The 20975-nt window shown below is 39.1% G+C and overlaps 1 protein-coding gene across 2 annotated transcripts in view; it reads left to right on the plus strand.

The window, feature by feature from the left end:
• The window catches only part of NT5DC2 (5'-nucleotidase domain containing 2), a 61934-nt gene that overhangs the window by 14006 nt on the left and 26953 nt on the right, over positions 1–20975 (plus strand). For both annotated transcript variants that reach the window (XM_077822225.1, XM_077822224.1), the window contains exons 3-6: positions 2335–2409; positions 4230–4285; positions 8389–8482; positions 17152–17280. In XM_077822225.1, the coding sequence (XP_077678351.1) occupies positions 2335–2409; positions 4230–4285; positions 8389–8482; positions 17152–17280 (354 nt within the window). The remainder of the gene's footprint in view (positions 1–2334; positions 2410–4229; positions 4286–8388; positions 8483–17151; positions 17281–20975) is intronic.

Below are 20975 nucleotides of genomic sequence, written 5' to 3' on the forward strand. Positions count from 1 at the left end.
TAATCCGTTTCCCTTGGGACTTATTGTAACATTGCAAATGTCTGAGCGTCTTCAGAGTTGCCACTATTTTAAAAAAAACAAAGAACACAAAAAACATTGCCACCACTCTATCTATATCTATATATCTATCTATCCTCCTCTTTCCTCCTAACCCCAAATCAGAAGATGGGCAACAGCCAGTACTGAGCTAATGATGGGCCCATGTAGCCCTAGAAACAAGTGATTTTATTTTTATAGTTAGTTATATGGGACTTAATGAGTTTTCTAGACTAAGTTGTTAAATATATCATATCATTGGATGTGCCTATGTTCTCTTGTCTTGTTTTATTTGACAGTGTAGCAGCACTTTTTGCATTTAAGAAAAGAAATACAAAGCTGAGTACTTCAATATATACAAATTCCTATAGGTGTGTGGCCGAAGCTGCACTACTTTCCCTAGTGTCCTAACCATGTCACACAATGGTTTTGCAATGGTATTTCCCCCTGTCATTTTAGGGCTTCAGGTCCATTCTCATTCTCTCTCCCCACACGCTCTGTGCCTCACCCATTCTTTCACAGTGGAGCAAAACTAAGTATTGGGACATAGGACAGCCTGTACCAATCCATTTAAAATTGGGATGCAGGATTCTTCCAGAAAATGGAAAAAAATATTATCAAAAGAACCAGTATATTTATGCCAGGATTTTCAAAAGAGCCTGATAAGTTAGGCATCTTAACACCCTGGCGCGCGCGCTCTCTCTCTCAAATTCCAGCCTACATCTTCTGCCAGGATCTCTGATATCATAGTGATGGGTACGGAATGAGATCCTACATATTTATTGGTTTCAGAGTAACAGCCGTGTTAGTCTGTATTCGCAAAAAGAAAAGGAGTACTTGTGGCACCTTAGCGACTAACCAATTTTAAAAGAAAAGGAGTACTTGTGGCACCTTAGAGACTAACCAATTTTAAAGTAAATTGGTTAGTCTCTAAGGTGCCACAAGTACTCCTTTTCTTTTTACATATTTATTGTGATTCTTTAGGGAACCCAACTAATGCATACAGAATAGGACACTTACAATCTTCAGAATGAATAGTCTGCTCACCGCAGGCTAACAGATGTGGCATCTGCCATGATGAATATGGCTTATAAATAAATCACTGACCATACAAAAAGGCAGTCTGTGTAGAATTTGTGGGTGTAGGATGACATAGATGCCAGGAATTTTTAAATAGGGAATGTATGATATTGACTAATAATACCTATCATTACTAGGGCTTGGAAAACATAGTAGACCACCTACTAGCCAGAGGTAGCTGTAAAAGACTGGGTGGGGAGAGAATCTGTATTTGCAAGGTCCAGGGGGAACTCTCTGATGAAGAGTCCCAGATACTGGGAAGGGTGGAGGGTATTAGGATCTCTCTCATTGTCTGGCATGAGTTCTAGCTAGAAAGTATCTGCAACTTGAAACTCCACTCCCTCTAGTAGTACTCTACCCATTTCTCAGCTTCCTTTCTGTGATTAAGTGAGAAAGTGTGGGCAGCAGAAAGCTCTGATTCATCAACCTCTTTCAAGCCCCCTGCCCCCCCTTCTTAATAGTTTTTCATGTGTAGGTGGGTGCGGGGGGGGGAGAGTTGTCATCCCCCAGGGAGTAGCTCCAGTGTCTACCTATGCTGTTTTTTGGGGGGGACTGTATAAGCTTTTTTCCCCAACTGCAGCAGCATGAAACTGACAAGCTTCTTTCATTTCACTGCTGCTCAGAAAAGATTTCAACTATGTCAGTTTTGTTTGGTGGCTGCTCGGCAGAGCTCTGAGCAACAGTAAATACAATGCAATTGTCTGTCTGCACACCTGGGAAGAGAGCCCTGAGGTGTTTCACATTTTGAAGTTCATCATAATGAGCACAAAGATTTAGAATAGCTTCTTTTTTTATTAAAATGAAATAAAACTCCAAAAGTTTAAATCATTCAGAAATTGGTGGCTTAGTATAGCTTTTTCTCATGCTGTTTGGGAAAAACTTCCCTTATATGATGGGTTTAGTAAGTGGATTTCAAGCCCGTCTCAAGATACAGTTACTCTTTTCAGGGCACTAGGTATTTGGTATAGGAGTTAGGGATCAATTGCCCAAGCAAACATTCCAGTTTGTAGAATCCCAAATCTTGGCAGTTGCAGTATAGTTTTTGGGCATCTTTTGGTTCACTTAGGCCACTGTTGGATGGAGGGTACTGGGATTTGGTGGTCTAGGGGGCTAATTCAGTATACCAAATTCTTCATTCTCTTGTCAACTGGAAAAAATTTCTTAAATATCCGGCACTGCTTCACTAAACTAACTGCTTTCTCATGAAATATTTTCCAGTATCCAGAAGGACTCAAGAAATACGATTACCTTCCAGGATTTGCCATCAGAGGGCTTCACTATGATGTGCAAAAGGTGAACGACACAAATTTAAATTTCATACTTATTTTCTCTTGCACAGTATTGATCTGCCTGTCACATAAGTCAGTCCCATCTCTTTCCTGTAATGACATCTGATAGAACAGCTTTCAGAAGAATATGCACTAGGGATTGTTGTATCTGTCCCTGCATAGGTTCTTTTAGATTGTAATCTCCTTGGGACAAATGGAACTAATATAAAAGGCTGGCTACATGGAGTCTTTCGTGTTTTTCTCTCTCTCGTTTCTCTTTCTCAGTATTTTAATAGCCTTCAGTGATTTAAAAGGTATGTAGCTACAGCCTTTACTCACTGAAGAGGTTTTTTTCTTTCACTACTACCACTATTTGAAATGGAGGGCCAGAACAACTCATTAAGCTTTGTAGCTTCTCAGACATTCCTTCTGAAGCCCTGTAATGTTTGAGAGGCTTAGAAGCACACAGAGTACAAGCTTTTGCTTTAATCCTCCTTTTTCAATAACTTTAGACAACCACATAAAAGTATAGTTCTGAAAAATATATCACCTCGCTGCAGTTAAACAGCTTATATTCAGTAGGGAGACAGACAATTACTGGTACAAGCTAGTCTTCTTTTGATAGTCTGGTTATTTCTGAACCAATTAAGTGTGTTCAATCACTTCAGCGTAACTAGAGAATGCACCCTTTTAAAGAGGAATGAAGGAATTTTATATTTCCCAGGTTGTCTTCTCTTCTGCCCAAGCTAAGCTGTAATGCTGAAACTGACATTATGGCAACAGTCTGTCCTGAATGTATGTTTCTGACTTTGCAGCAGGAGAGATTGTCCAATCACTTTCTGTGTTCTGCTTGCGACTATCCAAGCACACATTTCTGAAATAAGAGCACACATCGCTCAGATGCCAAGAAAACTGTTCCTTTCAATGGGTGGGTAGTAGTGTGGGCTGCCTCATTTCTCATTTCAAAACATGAAAATCAAGCTCTGCGCAAAAAGCGTGTACTGCCTGTTTGCTTTGGTTCAGCATAACTGCTTATTCCTGTTCAGAAGGTGGGAATGGAGGCTTGACAATAGTATGATGATATGCTAGATATGGGAGTGCCTCTTAGTTTAGGAACATTAGGGAACAATGTAACATGCACTCATAGTAGTGAAGGGATAAATTGTTCTGATACCACACTGTTATCTCTGATTCTCAGAGTGGTACTGGGTTAGTCTCAGAGGCCATACTTGGTTAAATTCCATTATGGCTATTGCATAATGCCTGGGGAAATAAAAAAGAAGGGATACCTTGTGAATAAAGAATATCAATACAAAAAGAGAGAAGGTCTAATGTTTCCATTCTGGTACAAGAATGGGAACTTGAGCATGGAGTAAAAAAGTAAAAAGAAAATAAGATTTGGCACAAAAACTTGAACTATTAGTTCTGCTTAAGTAAGATGTGACTCGCCTTAAATCTCCTTACACATAAGCCCCTCCCTTGCTATGTGTACACAAAGGATTTGTCTTAATGTTAAAGAACTCCTGTACTCCATTCCTCTTCCACCTGCAGCCCCCAGAAAAAGTTTGTAATAGGTCCTGAGTTGGAATGTAATATTATGTAATGCTTCAGTTCATGGCAATTTGGCATTTTTCCCTGTGATGTTCTAAAATGTCGCTATGAAGAGAGAAGTGATTTAAGCACGACTTAAAACTAACCTAATCTGAATGTATTTTTAACTAGAATTCATTTTTCTACTTTTTATTATTTCTTTGGGACATCAGTAAACTTAATCTGTTTGTTTTTCCTGACTAAATTTATACCAAATGCAACCACTGAAGACTGTTCACCTTTCTCTCTTCACAGAGTCTTCTGATGAAGATTGATGCTTTCCATTATGTCCAGTTGGGGACTGCATATAGGTGTGTCATATATTAATGCATTTACTAAATGCCCCAAGGGTTCATGCTGAAGATGGAGTGCAAAGTCTCACGTCTGTAAAGTTTTTGACTTAAATGGGGAAAGCAACCTTCTCTAGCTTATCCTGTCTCCACTTGCTAAGTAATGATTACAAGCTGTTGCCTGACATGCAGTTACAGGTGGCTGCTTTTATCAAGCATATGGAGCTAAGTGTGGGAGTGAAAATGTAACTTTTTTTTTTTATGGACAGTGATGCATCTGATCACTTAACCCACTAAGTCTGCAGGTTGCAGTGCAGTCTAATTAGTCAGAAAAATTGCCGTATGTCATTGGACTGGAGAAAGACTCACTCTCATAGAGCCGTCCATACATGAAAAAAGCCTATCCTGACAGGAGTATGCTCACCAATGCTGGAAAGAAAGCTGTTTGGAGATGAAAATAAGGATATGGATTTTAACTCCATTGGATGGAGGCATTTTTCTTGAGTGGAAAAAGTTGAGTAAAGTGCCAAGAAAAGTAATAGGGAGTGCCTTTCTTAAACAAGTGGGCCAGAAGTCCTTGAATAGAGCATTGGTATGTAGCACACAGATTACTTTGGCTGCTCTTGCGTTCACTACATGCTGCATCCTGGCGGTTGGAGTGACACACTCGATATAAAAGCTTTTCAAGTCCTAATCCTGTCTGGTTGTGTAAGCACCAGCAAGTCCCACTGACTTCCCTGGGAGACTTTAACCTGCTCAGCACCTTGCAGGATTGGACTTGAAGACTCTCCTTTGAGAAGCAAGGAGACCGATACAGAGCAACAGAACACATGAATGCTCCAATGCAAAAACTCTGAAGCGCTTCAGAGAACATAAAGCAAAATATTATTTTGCTACTTTTTTGATGGCTGGAATAGTTAAATACTTTTTCCCAAATGAAGGCAACTAATGGCTAATGTCCCCACCATACTTTTAAACTCTACTTTGGGCCAATGACTCCCAAAATGAAGCACATCAAATATTTGCCAATGTTAAGCAAACAATTCATTTACACTGAGGGAGCATGGTAAAGCTTCAGTATTGATTGTCCACTCTGTCTCTCTTCTCCCCCTCCTTCAACTCCCCCAAATAGGAAACAGGTACCCGAAATAGTAAATAGTCTGCAGACTTTCACCACTGCTCTCAGCACCTTCAATAACAATTGTGCATTACTTTTAGCAATATACAGCATCATTAGACTGGGAAGGATAGAATTAATGTCATGTGGAACTCTGTCTGCACCTGGCCCTAGGATTTTCAGGGACCTAAACAAAGTAACAAATGTGTGTCAACATCAGCTTCCTCTGCCACAGGCTGTGGTGGCATCCCACTTTTAATTTTTTTTATTTTATTTTTTTTGGGGCACTGTTGCAGCCCTGCTCCCTCTCCCCCAGTCTCTTTGGATTGGGACGAGGCCAGAAGATGCAGCCAAAGCACAGCATTCTACGTGGGGGAGGGTGGCTAGAGAATTCTGCAATGAGCTATTGGTCTGATGTTTGGCTGGAAATGTCCCACGCTATGATGCTGAGAGATACATGTACCTGTACGTGCACAGTGAGATGGCATAACTTCTTAACCCTCCCACCCCGAGATCTGTCTCCTGCCTAATGAATTCCCCTTTGCTTTTCAGCAGCCGGTATTGAAATTGGCAGGCGGACTCAGTCAGCCCTTGCATTCCTTTCCCCATATCACGGCCCCTGTCTAAGATTGCAAAAGGGTGGATCAGTGGGACTACATCCCTTTTAAGAACAAGTAGCTCATAACAGCAGTTCTATACAGGGGACAGTGTGTGCATACAAATCCACTAATATTGAAGTTGCCCTCTGCAGTGAAGGCTGGTCTAAAGCCATTGAATATGTTTCTCTGATTCAGCTTTGCCAAGCAAGAATAGCCAGTGAAGGGGAATATTTTTTTAATTAATTCAGGGAACTAAATCAGTGAGGGCCAACTTTTGAGGTCCTAATTTGGGCAGATTTCTACTGATTGTAATGAGTTTATTTTAGATTTACAATAGAGACCTAAGAGTGTCCATTCGAAGACACGGACTCCCTTGACAGTTCTTAAAAACAGTTTGTGGGAGTATGGATGTGGGATTTGGCTCCTAATGATGATATGGCAAAAGCAAGAAAAGTCTCTTTTCAAAAATGATCAATCATTCTGGCTGTTCTGTTATCCTCTCCCAAGTACCAATATCCTATATATTTGAAGCAGACCTGACAAAGCATGGGAGACTCTGCAGTTGGGAACCATCCTGCACTGGCCTTAAGAAATAAGCCGTTCCTGGTTTTTTTTTTGGGTGCGTGTTAGGATTCTGTATTAAAAGAAGTACTCATAAAATGGTGTATGTTTTGTTTCGTGAGCCTTTTGACTATGGAAGCTGACTGTTTTACTTGTGGAACAGTGCCTTTTCGCAGTTAAGCTCTGATTACGTTAAACCCCCAAGATTATCAGAGGCAGAGTTCCAAAATCAAAGAGAATTTCTTTTTCAACACTACCCTGTTTATGGTTCCCAGGCATTGCAACATCCTTCACTGAACCTGTATAAGAGGGTTATTTCAAATAACTTTTTTTTTAAAGCTGTTTATAGAAATTGACTTTGTGTAAATATTTAAATTTTCTTTTAACAAGTAGGGTAACTTTAAAAAAAACTCTTCAAAGAGAATGTTCTGATCTGTTGAGTCAGAAGAAAGGGTCATAAAGGCTTGATGAGTAAATAGTTTGCAAAACAAGTAATTACAAAAAAACCCTGCATAAATGTGTGCCTCAGTCTGCAGATGTGGAGATAATTTTACGTAGCTTTTTAAATCCTGAAAGCATAGTTGAATGTTAGGGGGACATATTAGGTAAGGTTTACCCAGGTTTAATAGTCTTTTATGGAGACAACCTTCTTGGTTATGAAAGCTAAACTAACCAGTAAAATATATTTTAGCCTCAGTTCTGTGTTAAAAATATTTGCACAAGTTATACAAAGCCACATGAAACTTTTTTGTACACATCACAGTTTCTTGCCATGTTAAGTTAGTAATACAATAATTACTGAAGGAACTCTGAATGAGTTTTAATTATACAATGCTGACTAGCTTGAATTGTACATTGGTCTTTGGTTGATACATGTGCTGCCTCTCTGAGAAGGAGAAGTTTTGCATCTTGGATTAGTCTGACCTTGCTATGGCAAGATCAAAGCCAGCCACCTCTGTTAAATGGTGTTTGTCCTCCTTGAGATAAAAATATATGGAACCCGAATCTCTTTCCCGTTTTAACTAAATCAAGGTATAGAGAAACTTCTCAATCAAGCTAGAGCCTGTTACCTACTCAAGATAGTTAAGTCCCTGGCAGACTGTGAAGAGCTACAAAAGGATCTCTCAAAACTGGGTGACTAGGCAACAAAATGGCAGATGAAATTCAGTGTTGATAAATGCAAAGTAATGCACATTGGAAAACATAATCCCAACTATACATATAAATTGATGGGGTCTAAATTAGCTGTTACCACTGAAGAAAGAGATCTTGGAGTCGTGGATAGTTCTCTGAAAACATCCACTCAATGTGCAGCAGCAGTCCTGTGGAACTCCTTGCCACATGATGTTGTGAAGGCTAAGACTATAACAGGGTTCAAAAAAGAACTAGATAAGTTCATGGAGGATAGGTCCATCCATGGCTGTTAACCAGGATGGAGAGGGATGGTGTTGGAACCTGGGAATGGGTGACGGGATGGATCCCTTGATTACCTGTTCTGTTCATTCCGTCTGGGGCACCTGGCATTGGCCATGGTCAGAAGACAGGATACTGGGCTAGATGGACCTTTGGTCTGACCCAGTATGGCCGTTCTTATGTTCTTATATTATGATCTTATGTATCTGTTTACAAATATCCTATGGAAGATTATCTCTGCTCTTTCAGAATTGTGGATATGAGTGAAATGTCATGTGGTGGTAAAAACAGACTTCATGCTAAGATCCACTTCTTCTCCACTTTAGAGCGTTATAGAAGGAGGTTACTCATCTTTCCTCTCTCTCCCCTCTGGTTTGCAGCCCAGTGGCTGCTAACATTTAGTGATGCAATTTTTTTTGTGATTTGTCTTGTAGAGGGCTAAAGCCAGTGCCTGATGAAGAGGTTATTGAATTGTATGGTGGTACGCAGCACATCCCGCTGTACCAGATGAGTGACTTCTATGGCAAGGTATTGTAGGCAGCACTTCAGTGCATTCTTTAAAACTGATATGTTGGCTTTTACTGTCAGCTGGGAACCTTCCCGCATAAGGAGTAAGTGAGAATGACTATAGCTTCTTCCAGATTAGAAAAGGACAACGCTTGCTAGTTTAAACACATTCTGCTTTTGTGGGAATTTACCCCAGAGCTTATTCAAGCGGATGTAGAAGTTGAGAACTACCTGCGGAAATATTTTTTTTAATCGTTGGGGTATTGGTCCAGGACTCAATGGCTCTCGATTGATAATGAGGTATGGTGTATTTCACATTCAGGTCACCCATTCAATTCCAGCCCACCTAATTAATGACAGTCATCAGGCCATTTAACAGCCATTGATATCTGCGAAGAGCCAACTCGTGTGTGTGTGTTCTCTAATGAACAAGCATCCCAGTATAGTTGGTACCAAGGTGGATTTGATTTAAATCACTAGTCAGGAAGACTCGATGTAATCATGGATTTCTAAATAAGTGCATTCTTGTTGACTGTTATAACCTTAATACATATTGTTCACAACTCAGCGATAGATGTAGGTTTCATTTTTAGAAGGTATACACTATATACATTTTTAAAGTGATTTATTTTGAAAACTTTTCAGATTCATTTTTCAGCTATATCAGAAAATGAATGATTGTTTGGTTATTTCATTTACCAAAGGTAATTGAAGCAGATATTTATGAAGTCATTGGGAGGTGAACTATCTCCAATTCACCAGGTTAATCATTAATATTTGAAGGATTATCTTGCTATGCTGTATCAGGAGGAGAACGTCACCGGATAGACATTTAAATTGTGTTATTTAACTAAAACAACAACATTATGTATACTGGCTTTTTTTTCCCCAACAGCAAACATATAATAGTTTAACAAAACAAGCATCTGACTTTTTGAATTTAGTTAAACATTCAAGTTTTTTAAAATCAGGTTTGTTTTTGTTAAAATTGTTTTTGGTTAAAATAGTTAAATGAAATATTTAAAAAAACAAAAATTGACGTGTCAGCCAGGTCAACATGAAGACAAAATATTGTCTTCTGCAGCTAACTCAGTCATCTTCACCTTCATTTTCCTGTTTGTTCATAAATGGAAAAGAAAAACAAGTTTTCCTGCTTTTTCAGGTCCCAAACGATTTCTCCATTTGGAATGAATTATTCCAAAGGAAGAAAATATTCTTTCTACACTGGCAGAAGAAGCTACTGCTGTTAAAAGTGAGATTATCACTTCAACAGTCTCTGAATCCAAGTGCTTAAGTGACTTCCACCAGTTCATTGGTGTGACTTTCTTTAAAACATCATCAGCAAACATATATTGCTTGAATGTTTCACCCTTAGCTCTGAAGTTTATTATAGTTGACATTATGGAGGGATGATTACATGTCATAGCCAACTCCTCTTCTTCAGCAGTTAAGGTTTGACCTTGGTACCGAGTATTGAGAATATTTGCAAGACAATGAGCTGGAGATAGTGCTTGTCCCATTTGTTTTTTTTAATGCTTGTAACGTAATACTGTCATTGCATATTTCTCTTTTTAAGATCTCACTCAGTTCCTTCCAAATTTCATCAGCGTCAGCAATAAAACAGCTATTTCCCTGCATTTTGTTCAAAGCTATAGAAATAGGCTCCAGGGTACTCAGCATGTCTTCAACATTTCTCTTAAGCCCAATGTTGAGAACTTTGGCTGTGACAGTGTTTTTGACAGTTTGTGAACAAAATTGTGACATCAGATTAGGCCAGTTCTTGATCTAGTGCTCAAAATAGTCCACTACTGAGTTCCATTGCACGTCTTGTGGGAGAGTGAACTTGGTTCCTCCCACTTTTTTCAGAGCAGCTGCTGCAAAGTGGTTGTTACGGAAGTATTTTGCAGTTTCAACAACATTAGCCTTTATTTCTGGAACACTGAAGCCTTTGGCTGGGAGGTGCATCAAATGAGCAGTGCAACTGTATGTTAGCTTGGGACTCTCTTCTAAATAATTTCTTCTAATCTTGGATACATTTGCAGCGTTGTCTGTGACCAAGCTGCGTACTAGACATTTGATTTTTTTTTTCCCACAGTTTGTTATAGCTTTTACTGCTACTTCTTATAAGTATTCTGCTGTGTGTGCATTTCCTGATATACCAATTGTTTCTGTAAGGAAGACATTCTCCCCCCTTCTGTTGTCACACATGCACATACAACAGGATCATTGTGGATAATGGTCTACCCATCAGGACTCAGGTTAACAATTTTACCCTCTAGACCTTTTGCACACCACTCAATTTCTCTTTCATACACTTTATCCAGCAAGTTGCCTGCGACATCTGCTCTGTTGGGTATCCTGATCTTAATGACTGAACCTTGTAAAGTTCTCAATCATATGGAAAGGAGAGTTTGTTGCATAAACAAACTGGGAAATTTTTTCATCAATTACCTCCTTTTGTAATCTGCTGGTTCTTATCACAAACTTATCTATGGTTGTTTCTGGGTGATGGAGATTTTTTTCTTTTTGCTTCAGGTGATATACTGTGGCTATATGACATACATGGTGCCACTGAAACACTATAATTGGCAGATAACTCTGAAACTATAGAAAATGATGGTGATCTTGAAGGTAGATAGAATCCTGTATGTTGAGGATGGATTCTCCTAAACAAAATAAGTCAATGCAGTTATTTAATAATTACCATACTGCTCATTTAGTATTACTCATTGCATTCACTGACACTCAGTACTACTTTAAAGGTGAATTTGTAAAAGGAAGATCTGCCTGTTTCAGCTATTTATTTTTTATCACAACTGCATCTAAAATGCTAGCTAGTACCATAGAGTAACAACTATATTTTTTGCTCAAACATGAGAATTCAAGAATAGTCCAGAAGGAAGACGGGCAGTCCTTAAGAACGAAGTATGAAATAAAAAAGTTTACCCACCTTAAGATCCTGCATGTTCAGACATGTTCCTTTCATCATCTTCAACACAGCTTTCTCCTGAGAAGGAACACTTCTCATGATGTTGTTTCAGTTGGGCAACCAGGCCTTGCATTTCTTTCTTGCACTGTTTGCATTTTGGACATATGCCTGTCTTACCCACAGGTAGAGGAACTTAATTAAAATATTCCCAAACTGGGTCTCTTTTATGGCCTGCTGCCATTATAGATTTTCCCTTCTAGTGAGAGAATGGTATGGTAGATCTCAAATCAATGAAGGCTACACTCAGAAAGACCTCAAGACTTCTGCAATATGCTGCTCAAACAGTTTCACTTCTTTGTTTTTACAGCCTGTTCCACCCTTCTCACATTTATCTCCAGACGTCTTCTCCTTGTCCAGATCTATTCTGCCCCCAACAATCTTCTATTCATTTAACTTTTTGAAACTTTTCACTTTTAGAGATAGGTAAGGGATTGACTCTGTGTACACAAATTTGCAGAGGGACAATTGGGTTAAGATCTGTTATTTCTCACCTCTATATATTATTTAAAAACATTTTTGCTGTTAACAAGCATGTTATCTCTGGAGACACAAATCCAGTTTGAGAACTGCAAACTAAGCATCTCTGATGGTATCTTCTAGACTGAGCACTGAGTCCCATTGGGTAGATAGAAAGATTAACCTAAATAATCTATACAGGAGCCCCATAAAATTGGGTCCCTAATCCATGAACTATTGGAACTCTTTTACAAAACTTTTCTTAAATATTACATGAATACATCATCTTGTACTATAGAATTAGAATTTATAATCCCTATTCCATGATGAGATATCTTTGAGCTATAATGTATCTTTAGATAGGTTTTTTCCTCTAAAAGCATTTTAAAATGTTAAATATAAAAGGTATGTTGGATTTAAGGGTTCCATTTGGCTTGAATACTATTTCCAGAGAATGACTGTGCATCGGCTAACCTTGAGCCTGGATTATTATTCAAGTGCATGTATGAGCAGAACAGACAGCCAGAGAAATCCATCTGCCTTCAACACTGCATAGGGCTCCAGAAACTGCTTTTTAATTATTCTCTGTGGATCAGATTCACTGTGTTTTGGGTTTTTTGCACATTCAGAGGTCTGGCAATATTAAGTTTCTTCCACTAGCACCTTTCAAATTTGTCTATATTGGCTGAAAAGGAACTGGGCTGGAGTCAAATGTGTTGTTTTTTTTGTTTGTTTGTTTTTTTTGTTTTTTGGGGGTTTTTTTGGAAGAACTGTCTAGCTTTGTGTCATGGAAGCTTTGGGAAAAACTAAATTAATAAATCCCACCCCCAACCTCGTTTCAGACCCTGAGTTAGTTCTTCTGGCATTGGTGAATCATCTGGTAGCTGAACTGCAGGCTTCCTCAAAAACATTCCAGTAATGCCCCTTTAAGTCAGCTGTGCTAAATCAACAACCCAAGGTCACTTTGATTTCTCTATCATGGGACAGGCTAATCTAAGCTGTTAGTATTTGCTTTTCCAAAGGGCTTTGTTTGTGACTGAGAATTATTCACAGCTCTTAAGTTGTGTGTATGTCTGTTTAGAATGTGAAATATCTGTACACACAGCACTCATAAATGTAGCCCTTTTTGTGAATAGCAAATTTCCAAATTTTTAGACTTGCACTTGCCCTAAATATGAAGTATAGCTATGGTAGTACTTGTGCTCTAATATAACTAGCTACCTTTCTTTGTGATCTCTTAGACACATTAACAATTTCATCAATTTTTTCCTTTTGTTCCCATTTTTGATACCAGGGAGATTGTTTTATTTATTTATTTTTTAATTTTTTCCCCTTTTTCACAAGGAGAATCTTCCTTTGATGAGCAATGAGGATCTGGCTTGTTCAGGAGCCAGTCAATGATACTCTGTGCATGTTGGAGAAACAAGGTGGGGGAGGTAATATTTTTTTACTGGACCATCTTCTGTTGGTGAGAGACAAGCTTTTGAATTTACATGGAGCTCTTCTCCAGGTCTGTGCATGTGAGAGACATGTGCAAAGGCCCCTCAAATATCCCAGAACCGTACTCCCAGTCCCTACTGGGAAATCGGGACTTAATTTTGCTCACATGTTGGGCAATCCATGGTAGATTTTATTATTGACCCTTGCTAGTAGGCAGATGACTGACACTTAAGCATGTTAAGACTTTATTACATGTATTAAAGGATTAATGTGTATAATGCTTTTTATGGCTCCTTCTGGAAGCAGTGCCCTGCCATGGGGTAAGATGAGCACATCAGTTTTAGAGAGTGTCAGGTCTATTTTATGGAACTAGAAAAACTGGAATTCTCCCTCTTCAGCTTGTTTATGCAGTGATGACAAACTTGGTTGAACCAATCTTAATCCCAATTAGGAAAAAAGTCTATTTTTGTATTCCCTTCCAGACTTTTAATATTATCATTCCAAACACAACAGTACATGTTGCATAGGATTTGTGGTCAGAAAGACCCAGAGATCCAACAAGTCTCTCATCTGCCATTAGGTATTATTACTGGTTCAGCAAATCCTCTCTACTGTATCTTTCACAGCTGAATGCAAACTTTTAAACTTCCTGTGTCTGTAGTGTACTTCGAAGGAATTATTCAATTCTAAACCATTAAAGATCAACTGAATTAAATAAAATGCATAGAGAGAATTGGAAGTGTATATTAGAATCAGAAATATAGAACATCAGTGCAAAGTTCCTACAAGTACTTTCCGACGAACTCAAGCTAATGTTTTCTGTGCTTCTGCTGATTGCTTACTAATTAAAACAGATTCTCCCTAAACTCCTGAAGTTCATCATAGATGTTTGGCTTGCCGTCTTGGTTTCTAACCTACACCTGTAAGGTATTTGTTAAAATCACTGTGCACAAATTTAAACTCCTTTGAGTGACCCTGCTGTAAAGGAGGAGAAGAAATTCCCTCACAATCACTTCATAGCTACACTGGATCTCTTTTTAATGATCAGTTTTTAAACTACAGGGGCTTATAGTAAGGATAGCAAAATCACTTTCAAAACCCATTTGTATTCTTTCTTGAGCTGAATATTTGCCGTATCCTTTGACGAGCGATGAGACAGTGTATCAAAAGGATTTACATGCCTTTTTAGTTCAGAGGTGTAACATTGGGCTCTGAACTTCCAACTGTTTTTTAAAGCCTGGAAGGGAGAAGCATTAGAAGGGGACTTGACTGAAGTATATGAATTACATTATGGAGGGCATAGCAGAAACTGATCAATCCCTCCTCCTTGTTATACAACTCCCATAGTATGGGGAGATGAGTATTCAGTTACTCTGTGGAATGCACTGTAACGAGGTCATGGACTAAATATTGTAACTAGATTTTAAAAGGGGTTAGGTAATTCTATGTCCAAGTTAAAATATAAATAAACCACTTTGTGGTCTAATCTCATAGACTTTAACATCAGGAGGGACCATCATGATCTCCTTGCCGTAAGGTTCAGGACGGAATTCTTCACGTACCTCTTGATGTTCTGTTGCTGCATACATGCGTTCTACAAGGTTTTGGTTTTCCCCTGAGGTATCCGTTATTGACCTCTGCCAAAGGCAGGGCATTAGTCTTGGTGGACCAATGGTCGGATTAAATAGACAGATTCAGTGTTCGTGTCATCTTAGTGGTGCCAAAGTGCTCTTGTACAACAAATATAATTAAATCTCTTCATACTGAAGGATGAAAAGTAATACAAGTTGTTACATCAGTTAATAAAGAAGGTTCCGTCTCTTGAATGAGATGTAAAAACAGGTCCTGACTACTTCTGGTCATTAACAATCACATGACACTTTTGCAAGAGCAAAGGTCTCCACATGAGTCTACTAACCAAATTCCAAGTTATGTTTTATCAATTAAAATGTCACCTGTGTTTTGACACTCTTGTAATAGATATAGTCTAATACAGTGGATGAATCAGTGGACTCTTCCATCTGGGATGAAATGGAACAGTATCTTAACTCTGTGCAGGTTGCCTGGATGCAACACTTTTTTTGTGGTCTGGTTTGAGGAACTGGTGCATAGTTTCCCTCAGTAATGGCTGGCCGTGGAGGGGGAGGGGAAGGAGCTCTCATTGAGCTCTGTGGTAGTGCTTTTGTCACCATGGGGTTGGGGACACTAAACATCTGGAAAATGTTTCTGGAAATGCTCTATCTTTTGTGCCTGGTGAAAAATGCCTACTGCGTCTAGAAGGTTTGATGACATACGTTTCTTAGTGAGTCAGCACTCACCCTCTTTCCTTCAGGGGTACGGGCCTTCCGTGATCACTTCCTCATATCTGTATACTTTGTGTGTATATTTCCGTGTTATTGTCTTTATATGCATTGACTTTGAGGCTATGGACATGCTGGAGTGTGCTGGGCCTATAGGTCTCTATTTGCTAGGGAATTTGTTTACGGGTCAAACTTCCAGGCTCTGGGGTATACAATGAGTGCACAGACATCCTTGATAGCTAGATATATGATAGATTCTTGAGCAGTTCCGAGCACTTCCCAAACTGTTTTTCGTCACCAGACGTCTTTAATTATGATCACAGCCGCTCTGGCACTAGACAAATGAAAAACTAAATTACTCATTCATCTGCAGCTCTCAGGAGAGATTTTGGGAATCTTTTCCAAATATTAGTACGTCAGAAAGAGATACAAAATAACCACCACTGCATCTGTGTTGTATTGAGGGAGAGAGCTCTACATGTATAAAGCTAGCAAATTGTATTAAACTAGAATTCATGGTCCAAAAACTGCTGTTTGATGATGCAATCTGTGGAGTAATATCTGCTCACAGTGGGGCCAAATTAGGCCCATAGTCATTTAATTTTTTATTACTAATCTTATAACTTTTACAATAAACTCAGCCTTTGCATAATTAACGGGATTGAAATAACTGTGGGGAGTTGCGTGGAAACTGAAGATTAGAACTATACCAATAATAGCTATTTTTCAAAGATGCCTTTAACTGTTTCTTTCTCTCCCTTTCCTATCGCATTGTGTGGCAGGAGTTTTCGGGCCATTGTTATCTTTGGGCACACATTGTTTAAATCATTTTGCTACTTGTTGATGAGTTAAATACCATCTGAAACCTCACCAGGAGAATAATTAAGCATAATACTTTGAAGTGTTGATACCTTTGCATACGAGAGTCTTGAAACACATAATAAACATTTAACACAGCCTCCTGGCAGTCTTGTAAGAGGGATGAGGGGGATTTACAGGGATACCTGTAGCCACTTTGGGAGTGGAACACAACCATTTCTCAGTGCACTGCAATGTTATACAGCAGTTCTGAACAGGAAGTGAAGAATTCTGTATTAGGTTGGCTAATTCCCCATATCTTGTCGAAAGTGCTGTGGTTATCGAATGACCACAGTGGTCAGGCAACCTGTTTGCTCCAAAGAACTGTTACATTATATAAGTACCTAATTTAAGGGCAGAGTGTCACCTGCTAAGTTGCTGACACATCCGGCAGTACATAGGCTTTCTTTGGAGTCTTGTCTGGAAACTCGTGTGAGCCAGCCCTAATTAGCTGGTGGAGCTTGACTGGAACCCAGCACAAGTTGGTATGGCTACAAGCCACATGTTTCTCTTCTCTTCTTCCCATCCTGGGGTGGGGCCTCCCCCCACCTTAATTGGTGTGGGAAACCATTCTGAACTCTTTAACACCACGTTCACAGCTTTCTTGCAATTTCTAATACAACTTTTTTTTTCCCCTTTCTGATCAGGGTCCTTCAATTAAACAATTCATGGACATCTTCTCCCTTCCTGAAATGACCCTGCTCTCCTCAGTCATTGACTATTTCATAAATCATGGCATTGAGTTTGACCAGGTTCATCTTTACAAGGACATATCTGTGAGTATAAGGAACACTTGAAATGCTGATGCAATAGTGCGTATATATATGGCACAGTTAATCTTATGCCTTTTTGTTTTTGCTTGTGAATTCTGTACTATCCAAACTCAAGCTTTTATTATTTCTAACATCCAGTTTTTTAATTGGGGAACATTGTTGCACATACAGTGCTTTTAAAAAAAAACCCACAACATTTGAGCTCTCTTTGTATACTATTAGATTACTATATTATTATTTATTATTTTTATTTTAACATTTATTTTGGTAGTGTTTAGAGGCCTGCTAGGTCAGGGCCCCAGAAATGACAGAAGAGTTGAATTATTTCATTCAACTTGCTTCAGGAAGTCCCAGCTTTTATCTGTAGACCATTGTCTGATCCTCCCTTATTTAAAAGGAGCAATTTAATAAAATAAAATCGGCCCACTACCCCTGAAAAAAAAAAACAACCCCAAACCCTTAGCATTGATTTAATTATTATGATGATGCCCACCAATATGGGCAGGATATCTCTTCACTCATGTGAGGGGATTATTGACTAGCTTAATGGCATGGTTGTATTCTGAATTTTCAGTTAATTTATAGGTAAAATTTGGGTGAGTCCCATGAGTCCTTTGACTAGATAGAGCCCTAAAAGACTCCAGGTCTCCCCCTATGCAGGACATACGGTTTCTCCTCCATGGGCAGGGGCTCTCAATTCCTACTTGATTAAGTGGGGTCTTGTGAGGAGCAGTGTACAAACTTTCACCTAAAGGTAAGGACTTCATCAACATGCTTTTTGCCCTCCCTGGTGGGGAAAAAAGTTAACACAAGGTTAGAACATTCTAACTCAAGGTAAAATCCTAGTGACGACAAGGTAGTTCAAGGTAAACCTGGTTTACCTCATCCTGCTAACGTGTGAAAACTCCAACTGGTTTGTCTTACTTAACTCATGTTCACTAAGATTTTTACCTTGTGTTAACTCATCATTTTCCTAGGGAAGATGCATCCTTTCAACCCATACTATTCCAAAGTGTAAGAACAACTGGATAAGGGCTAACTGATGATGTTCTATTTTACTCTGTGGCCTTAATATCCTACTGGGGTGATTAGAGGACAGATGGGTTTATCCTGTCTTTATGAGGTTATGTGATGTTAAGAGCACAGATACTTTGAGCATCACTTTTTTTATAATTTGATTGCAAAATAGAAAAAGACCTGTGAGCTAAAAGATGTTGGTGTTTCAAAACACCAACTGACTGTTTACACTTCAGAACATGGGAAGCTTTGTTCTAACTTTAACCTAACCTAGAGTTTTCTGTCAAACTGATTTTCAGATTTAAAATACAGGTATTTGTATGATCAAAACATGGAATCCTTTTTCTCTTTTTCCTGCTAAGCATTGGAAAAAAAATCTCTATACAGTTAGTACTAACTTAGTGTCTGGTTATTTTAAACATTCTAAAGGACAATTCATTAAGTAGATTAATCTGAAGATATGCTTTTCACCATTACAGTCTCTGAAATTTTCACCTTGTATAGTAGATGAAAGTATATAAAACAGCTGTGTAATTTTTAGCTTCTGGGAGCAGTCCTACCAATGTTGTAATATACAGAGCAGGGAAAAAGACTACAGAGACAAATGTACATGGCATATTTTATTTTAGTGGCTGGTTATCAAGGTCGTAAAGGCCTTCCTGAATTGCATTACACTTATTTAGTCTGGTTTTGGAGTGAGTCCTGAGGAGTCATGTCGATGGTTTCTTCAAAGCCATTGGATGGATTTACAGCTTGGGACCAAATGATTGTACTATAGGTATAGACAAGCACATTTAAAACAATGCCATTTATTAATGGATGGCAACAATATTCACTACAGTGTGATCCAGAAGAATGAGTGCACTTTCAGATTCTTAAATTCTAATCCTGGCTGTTGCATTGGCTTGCTCTTTGGCCTCAAGTTACTTCAGTTTATCTTCTGCAGTTTCTCATGTGTATAAAGTGGATGCTTACAGCATATACCTCACTGGGTGCATTGTGTGGGTTGATACCTACACAGCACTCTGAACATGTAAAGCACAATAATTATTAATCAGCCTGCTGTGATGTGTTCTGATGGGTGTCCAGCGAGTGCAGAATTGGGGAAAGGGGGGAAATCTTGTCTGATCTGAGAACTAATGAGGGTAAATATACTTCTTTAAAACCTTACCTGTTTGGTGTAACTACTCCCTGAGGCTAATTCTTGTGTTTTGGAAGGCAAAGAATCTGCCAGGCATGGTTCAGAATGTTATTCAGCAAAGTAGGACAGAAGTTCTTGTGAAGAAATAAATACAAAACTCCTCCCACTCTGTTGCCAACTCCTAGAACTGAGCATTCTCAGAATAACGATGCACATACTTTGGGAATAGCTTTGGAAACAAACTGGCAGCCCCTCCTCCACCCTTGCAGGAAATCTTTTTCAGTGAACTAAAAGATATTTTTAGGATCAGGCTCATGTTGGCAACACTTACCCTAACTGGTGCTGTTAGTGGGCAAGAAACATTTATCATGGGCAATCTAAACATTCACAGTTATCTTGGGGCACTTCTCAAAGACCTGCTGTTGTCTTTAATATGAAGCTGGGCACTCTGTACTGGTTGAAAGGTCAAATATTAACTGGTTGCCGCAGGGATTAAAGCAAGTGAGCAATTTGTTCACAGGCTCAGGTTGATCTGCAATCTTGGTACTGGGGGACGAAGGGCATAACTGTTTGTTGACTGTGCCATCCTTCAGAGAGCTTTTCTAACATCACGTGGCATCTCCCAGGGTTTTCAAGGTTCCAGCTGCAATATAACTATGGGCTCTCTTTTTATTTGTGTGAGCTAAGGAGTCTGTGCAAACCTGCATTCTTTTCTCCGCTGTGAATGTAGATTTGGCACATAAGTACTTACTGTTGTCTGCTTGCGTCACCAATGGTAGGCCATCAGAAGAGAGATTTTTTTCTGCACAGGAGTTTGCACTTGTGGTGATAACTCCATCACAGTTTGGTACCTGTGCCTCTTAATCCAGTAGACCGATCTACTGGTGAATGACATGGGGCATCGGTGTTTAGGGTTTAATCAGATTTTTATCTCTGAACGCCAAATGTTGAAAGTCTTAAGCGCAATTTATTAAACATGTCCCGATGTGCAGTTCAAATCTTCAATGCTGGTCCTCCGTCAGCAAGCAATTAAATGGCCTTCGAGCGGCTGCTGAACATCAGCTCTGCCACCACCACAAAGGAACCTGGTAAGCGGCTACTGCTGCATATAAACGTTTAAAATTATTGTAGACCCTGATATAGGAATCTGCAGTGAAGGGGTACAACATGTGATATGATGGAACGTGTCTGATCTAAAAATGTCCAGTTTAAGCTCCCTAGGAAAAACTTTAACTTCTATATAACTCCAAACCGTTACAAATGAAAAGTGTCTGTAATTCACTCACTCGCTCTCCTTCCCCCGCCCCTCCGAATTTGGTGTTGGCTTTGAAAAATAGAAGTAAAACAAATTTAACAAACACAATCTGAAAATGAGCTGATTTAAGGAGTGACGCTCTTGGAACAAATGTGTGTAGCTTGCAAGCCTTAGTAGATGGGGGGATGTCGGGATTCTTGGTTGGACAGGTCCAAATAGTGCATGGGTATCTGTCTCTTTCCTATATGTATGAAAGAGACCAGGACCTGTGCACCATTTGGGCTT

The sequence above is a fragment of the Eretmochelys imbricata genome, chromosome 7 (assembly GCF_965152235.1).
Source record: "Eretmochelys imbricata isolate rEreImb1 chromosome 7, rEreImb1.hap1, whole genome shotgun sequence".
NCBI lineage: Eukaryota > Metazoa > Chordata > Testudines > Cheloniidae > Eretmochelys > Eretmochelys imbricata.